Source organism: Ixodes scapularis, unplaced genomic scaffold, assembly GCF_016920785.2.
Source record: "Ixodes scapularis isolate PalLabHiFi unplaced genomic scaffold, ASM1692078v2 PGA_scaffold8__174_contigs__length_109621045, whole genome shotgun sequence".
NCBI lineage: Eukaryota > Metazoa > Arthropoda > Arachnida > Ixodida > Ixodidae > Ixodes > Ixodes scapularis.
Window position 1 is genome coordinate 79,318,498 of NW_024609883.1, and position 7,463 is coordinate 79,325,960.

A 7,463-nucleotide genomic window follows, 5' to 3' on the forward strand; every position below is an offset into this window, starting at 1 on the left:
TGCTTTGGCGGGATTTCCGTAATCGAACCCGGATTAACGCCGCTCACCGTCCGCACACCGGTGCCATTGCGAGCATTGCCGGTTAAGAAAAAATGAATGCGAGGGAAGCGGTAATTACCTTTTTCGGGAGGAAGGTCGTGTGGCCTGCTTCTTCAGATCAGACGGAGAACGCGAGCTCGAGCATTGTTTGGCATGGGTCACGTGCGATTTAGCCACGCGCAGAGCCATGAATGGATGGACGTTGACGGCGATGCCCTTAAAACAGGCGATAGCATGCGCCACCTAACAAACACACATTTTTTTTTAAAGTTAAAGCATTTTTTTTCTATTTTCGTAATTATCATGAAGCAGTGTGAGATATCGCCAGGATGACATTCGGGGAACTTACACTCTACGGCAAAGCACATTATACTCGGTGTCATTATTATTATTATTATTTTTTTATCGCTAGGATATGCTAGAGTCACTAAATAAAGCTACCCTTTCAGAGTACCGAAAATCCAAAACTATGCCTCTGAAGCGCGACAGGCGCCGCCATCTTGAGTCCACGCGCAGATGGAGGGGTGACTCTAGCCAAGTCAAGCCGAGCTGTAGCCGTCGCCTTCTCCAGCTGCCGCAACCGCAGCTGTGGCAGCGAATCAAGGTCGTGTTGCTCGTATCCAGACGTAACACGGAAAACAAGCGTGCTGAGCGACGGAATTCAGCGTGCGCGCGCAGTAAACAGTAAACAGCAGCAGGCAGAGGACCGCTGTACCCAAAAAGCCAAATTAGGGGGTTTTACGTGCCAAACCTACGACGGGCATCTGGCACGCCCCAGCGGAGGACTGAGGATTAATTTCGACCACCTGGGGATCTTTTGAAGTGCAACCGAAAGCTCGGTTACACGGCGCCTTCTCCGCAATAAGCCTCCGTCATACTGCGGGCACCTCGGTCGGGATTCGAACCCGCCACCTGGGGATCCGTAGGCCGGCGCTCTCGCCTCGGAGCCACCGAGGCGGCTGCCGCTGGACCCAAGATGGTGGCGTTGAGAAAACGCGATGATGATGATAGCGACTGACGTGACTGCCGCTGACCAATGACGCCGCAGCGGACCAGAATATTGTTGGATAGGGCGACAGTATTGTCGGCAAAACGACGAAGAAAATGGATGCGGTACTCTGAAAGCGTAGCTTATTTAGCGACTCTGGGATATGCTAAACTAGCGTACTTTCCGCAGCGCTCTAGCTTTATCGATGATGCGCGTGGCTTCGCTTGGCGTCTCCTTCGAAAAAGCAAAACAAGCGTGCGAATGAGACGCAAAACGAAGCCAATAACGATGACCTCACTCAGATATGGCAACACTGGTTCGTGCTTTGGATGTGAAATCTACGCCGCGCAACACGCGCCAAAACGGAAAACAAACAGTCACGTGTTCCGGTGGGGAGTTTCGAGGGGGCGTACCTTTGGTCGATTTTCGAACGTCGTGTCCCGCTAACGCTTGCGGCAGGCACGTAGCCAGAATTTTCTTTCGGGGGGAGGGGGGGCTGCCCATGACAGAATGTTGTATGAGGGGAAGGGGAAGAGGAGTCCCCAGCAAAATGGAAAATTTCGAGGGGGGCCCGGGCCCCATAGGCCACCCCCCTGGCTACGTGCCTGGCTCGCGGGCAGAGAAGAAATAAGCGAGCGAACAAAGAAAGAAACCTACTGTGTACCAAGAACGTCCAACGTTTTATTGGAAAACGTGTTTTTAGGGAAAGGCAATCGTCTCACGATTCGTTAATAGGGACTAGCGGTATCTGTTTAGTGCACTTAGAAGAGGATTTTCAAGGCACAGTTGCACATCACAGGTACATCAAAACGCTCTTCTACAGCGAGTGATTACAAAATGACCAGAACACGCGAGACTTAACATATATATACAAACGTTTAGCGTGTACATTTGAAGCATGAAAACAGGCTTGGACCCTTGTGAAGGTAGAAGAACATAACATTGCAAGAGCTCCACTAAGTGCACTTTTTATAAACTTGGCACTTTGTCAACGCTTTTTCTGAAAACAACATATTGCACACATCGTATATCTGTATCAACTTTTCCGGTATCAATGCAATTCCAGCCATGCGCAAATGCATATCAAATGCGAAAGGCCTGTCTCGCAGCAGTGGCAAGGACCGGTCACACAGGTTCCGGCAACACTGATAATACTTCGTTCCACAGTACGTCAGAGCGCGGTCAAAGGCTCCAACACATACAAACGCGGACACACAGACTAAAAATGCAAGTCACGGAGCATTGACTGCACTTCATTGGGTTAGCGGCTTTAGGCGATGATGGAACACGCACAAAAGGAAGATGGACGTCGTGACGTTGCGCTTTTAAAGTGATCCGATTGGTCCCATCTGCACGAAGCGAACTGTCCGCCGCTGCAAGCGATTACGCGATGTTGGGTTTAGGAAAGACACAGGTTTCCGGCTCGGCAGGCACGCGCAGAGGGACGGCACTCAACCGCATGCAATTGTGTTCACAAACCCTGTTCAGAAACGACAACCGTCGTATATGGCACGGGCAAGTTTCGGGGCTCAAGAAACCAAGTGCTATGTACTGTACACGAGTGAAACTATAAAGTTTCGGGGCTCAAGAAACCAAGTGCTATGCACTGTACACGAGTGAAACTAGAGTCGGGGATTAGGAGCAAAGTGAAAACTCCTCCACCTCTTTATGCTTTAACAGAGCGAACGCTGGAGAGGAGGTCGCCTCCTCTAAAGCGTTCGCTCTGCCCGTAAAGCGGTGGGAACAGCTTCCCCTGAACTCTTAACATGTCACGCACTACAGGCTTCAAAAAGCGATCGTGAGAGAAGAACATTTGGGCGTTGTACAAATTATTTTTCATCGCAAGACACGCCGTAATAATCCGATTTTATAAATTCAACAGTTCTCTCGCATATTCTAAAAATAAGCCCCCTCGCGATCGCTGATAACGATAAATAGGATGAAACGATGAAAACGTAAAATGCGGTAGCAATCAACAAAAACGACAGAAAACAACAACAACAACAACAACAAAAACAGCATTTGGGGATACTTACGAAAGACAGAAAGGCACACGTATAGTATCGGAACATGCGTTGCATTTCCTCTCAGGTCTGCACATCTGTGCATAGATCTCTTCTCGAATAGTGTACAATGCGTTCTTACGTCGGCCTACTTGTAATTACAGTGACTCGTGTGTAGACTAACTTCAAAACCGGGCTGACGGAGTATATACACACATATATGTGTAGTTATATATGCGAAATGTCGGCCAAACTGGCAATATATACCTTTTTCAAAAGTGAGCAGCACCACCTAGTAGCCGCTGCTGCGTCATTTGTACGAGGTCGTCGTTGTTTGGGAGCGTACACTTGAGCATGTATTGGACACGAGAGCTGCGTCCGCGTTCGTCGAGGACTCGAAACCAATCACGTGTTCCATAACCCCCCCCCCCCCCCTTAAAAAAAAAAAAGCGTCAATGTTGGTTGATTTGGGTTCTATTATGCCAACAAATAACTCACCAATACATGAAATGACAAATACAAGGAGGTATAAATGTAAACACTGAAGCGGAATTCATCTCAGTGCAAAGTCGGCTGCGCATTTCTGGCACATTACAAACATACAACGTATATATCTATCCGAGGTGCTCAAATCACAAATGAGCATATTTTGACACTAGAGACGCACAATAAGCAATCACAAAATACGCAACAAGACACGCCAAAGAAAAACTCGGATCTCATTAAATAAAAATCCAGATCCTATTAAATGCAATATAGTACAACGGAATAAAAAGAGATGGAATGGAAGACACTGACAGCTATCTAATTATGAATTTTAAAATAAATGCGATAGATCGACAAGGGTGCAACGGAGAAGCAACATCAACGTTGTCGAAAAGTGCGCAGTGACGGGCATTGTACAATAAACATTGCTTTCTCACTAGATTCATACATCAAGAGATTGCAAAGTGACTCAGAAATGATTACCTCACCTCTAGATTTGGTGAGGTGAGCAAAATGCGCGTTGGAAGTGACTTCTGATCTCCTATCGATGATGCTGCTTAACGACAACTATGATTGACTGGATGATGTAGAGTGGTTCGCTCATGGTGATGTCACCACTATGCATGTAAATATGGCCCTCCCCCTTTTGCAGTGACTCCGCATTGTAGTATGACATGTCACATGTGGGACGCCTACAGATTGTGCCGGGGTCAGCAGGTATTTGTTGGCACGATATAGATGCTGAGCTAGACGGGACACCAAATGCAAACAGCTGTTCTCAATGTAAAAAAAATGAAAGCCGTTTACAACTCCCTGTAACGCCGAATTAGAGCGCAGCTCTTGAGGAGGAGGAGGGAAGGGTACTGGGGGGTGGGTGAAGTGACCTCGGGGAAGGGGGGTCACGTGACCTTGGGGGTCACATGACCTTGTGGGTCACGTGACCTTGTGGGAGTCACGTGACCTTGGGGCGTCACGTGACGTCGGGGGGTCACGTGACCTGGGGCCACGTGACGATACCGATGACGTCATCAGTAGCGTCACTGATGACGCCATCAGTGATGATGATGACGATGCGGATGCCGGTGACGTCATCAGTGACATCACTAATGACGTCATCAGTGATGATGACGATGACGATGCGGATGCCAGTGACGTCATCAGTGACGTCACTGACGACGTCATCAGTGCCTATGACGTCAACGGGGGGTCACGTGACCTCGGGGGGTATCCCCAGGTCACGTGACCCCAGGGGGGGTCACGACCTGGGTAACCATCGTGACCCTCGTGAGGGTAACCCTAGTAACCCTTGTGAGGGCAACTCTCGTGACCCTCGTGAGGGTAACTCTCGTGACCCTCGTAAGGGTAACTCTCATAACCCTCGTGAGGGTAACTCTCATAACCCTCGTGACCCTCGTGAGGGTAACCCTCGTGAAGGTTCCCCTCACGAGGGTTACTAACCCTCGTAACCCTCAAAAGGGTTACCTTCACGAGGGTTACCCTCACGAGGGTTACTAACCCTCGTAACCCTCGTGAGGGTTACAAGGGTAAGTAACCCTCGCGAGGGTTAGTTACCCTTGTAACCCTCACGAGGGTTACCCTCGTAACCCTCGTAACCCTCACGAGGGTTACGAGGGTTAGTTACCCTCGTGGCCCTCGTGATCCTCGTGAGGGTAACCCTCGTAACCCTCGTAACCCTCACGAGGGTTACGAGGGTTGCGGTTACGCCGACGCCGACGCCGACGGCGACGCCGCTCAAGCCGGGAACGGGCCCCTAAGAGCTGCGCTCTAAAAGAAAAAGAAAAGTGGTGAATTTAACGTAACGAGATGTATGGCGCCAAAGCTCGGGTAGCTTGCTGCCTCACAAACTCCTTTCCTCTACCTGTTTTAATTTTCGAACACCTTCTGCTCTTTTCACATTTGGTACCAGTTCCCATCGGCGTGACAACAGAACCTCCGATCAACCAGGCATTTTCTGCAGCAACAAAATGAATCAACAGCAATACACTTCCACCAGACACGATTTTCATGGCGAGGGACGAGGGATATGGGAACTACACCCCGACATTGATCATCTGTTGGCGTAGTTTTCCCTCGCATTAACTGCAACCCCTTCAGATGGTCGTGCCGGAGACGTTGCACAAATCTCTTCCCCACACAGTGGTAACACAGAGATGGATCAAGCCTTGATCCCATGCATCTTAGGCCCCATGGCTCAGCGGACTAGTTCTGGCTACAGGAAAGGCCATGCTCTTCCGAACGCAAGCAAGAAAACAAACAGTCACTGATAATTTAAGAAACGCGGGGCGTAGCATATTATGTTCCAACTTCGTGATTCGCTCTTCGGTGTTCTTATCTGCTAATGTCGAAATCTCACTGGGTAAAGAGCGATGATAGGATCTCAGTCGCACTACGCCCTACGCTTTTTAATCTGTCAGTGGACATCTCCAGCGCAAGGCTTCGTACCCCTTCAAGAGAAAGGCCACACCACGAAGAGGACGGCCAAGCCGAGACCCAAGGCGGCCCCGACCGCCACGTCCCACCAGAAATGCATCATCTCCACGATCCTCGAAACGGACACCGCAGCCGAAGCGGCCGACAACAGGGCCACGACCAGGACCCTAACGGTCGCCGGTGCCACGGCGTCGCCTCTCCAGACCACGTACCCGATCAGGAAGAACCCGGCGTAACAACTGGCACTCGCGTGTCCCGACGGGAAGGAATCGAAGGAGTGGGACACTCCCCGAGGCGAACCCAAGCAGACGTAGTCCGTCACCCACGACGTAGCCGACGACCCCTCGCAGGAGGGCGTCGCGTTCCGGGAGAACACGTCCAGGACGGCAGGCCTACAAGAGTCCATGAAGTGGGGCCTCTTCTCAGACACCACGTCCTTGAGGAGCTGCGTCGCGGCGGCAACCAGGAGTAGACCCACGAAGTAGCGGCGGAGTAAACGTCCTGCCCAGAAGGCACGGTCCCTCAGGGCGCTACCGGCGCCACGTCGAAGTTCCAAGGCTAAGAGGATGATCGGAGGTGCCGTCACCACGAAGGCGACCAGGTCCCTGGTCCGGACGCTCTCGACGAGGAACGGCGACTGGAGGTTGGGGTCGTCGCAGCGGAACGGGGGCGGACGTCTACCAGGACCTCGTCCTCCACTCACCTGGAAGGCGCCTGCGAGAGACAGGACCACGTAGACCGCAAGTGCGGCTAGGAGAACTTCGACCGCGAGTTCGGCGAGGGTCGAGAATGGTATAAATGCGTCCAGGAACACCACTAGAACGGAGGTCGGCGAAGAAGCTCTGGACGGTCGAGGCGTCGAAGACCGCGGCAGGGACCGGAAGGAACGGGGCTTGAGAGGTGCCTCTGCTTCTCCGGGGGCCTCGGGGTCTGACAAGGAGGCCGCCATTTTTGGGTGTTCGGGCTGCGAGGGAGCGTCGGAAGAAATCACGGACGTCGTGTCTGTTTACGAAATTCCTAAGATACAGGCTTTTGAATCTCTGGTTGAAAGTTGGTTCTCTAAATTTGCACTATTAACTCCAGCTTGAGCGGTTGCCGGCGGCCAAAGACCGGCCATAGGTATAGGAGGCTTTAAGTAAACATAGACTTGTTAATTTTACGAAGACATTATATATATAAAGTCAGAGAAAACAAACACCGCCTATCTAGACCATGCTGAGTTTAGGAAAGCGGCGTTATGTTCCGATGGAGATTTAGGTGCAATAAAGAAGACACTTCAGATTTTATGCTTATTTAAACGCAAAAGGGCACAGGAAAAAGAAAAGAAAAAAGAGTAGGACCGTCTTAAGAACACGGGGATTAATACATGCAACCACCTAACACCTCAAAACAAACCTCTGTGTACCAAGTGTTTCAACAACAGTTTGGTTAAAATCTAGACGTAATCAGAATAGAAAATTAAAATACACTTCCGCCAATACGACGAATAAATGAGA

General features: G+C 50.6%; 1 protein-coding gene across 1 annotated transcript; it reads right to left on the reverse strand.

The window, feature by feature from the left end:
- Positions 1-5,309: 5,309 nt before the first annotated feature.
- On the reverse strand, positions 5,310-6,965 carry LOC115314103 (phospholipid phosphatase homolog 1.2 homolog). The gene has a single exon (XM_040209510.2). It carries the CDS (start codon positions 6,914-6,916, stop codon positions 5,984-5,986), a length of 933 nt encoding a protein of 310 aa, XP_040065444.1. The 5' UTR covers positions 6,917-6,965; the 3' UTR covers positions 5,310-5,983.
- Positions 6,966-7,463: the final 498 nt, after the last annotated feature.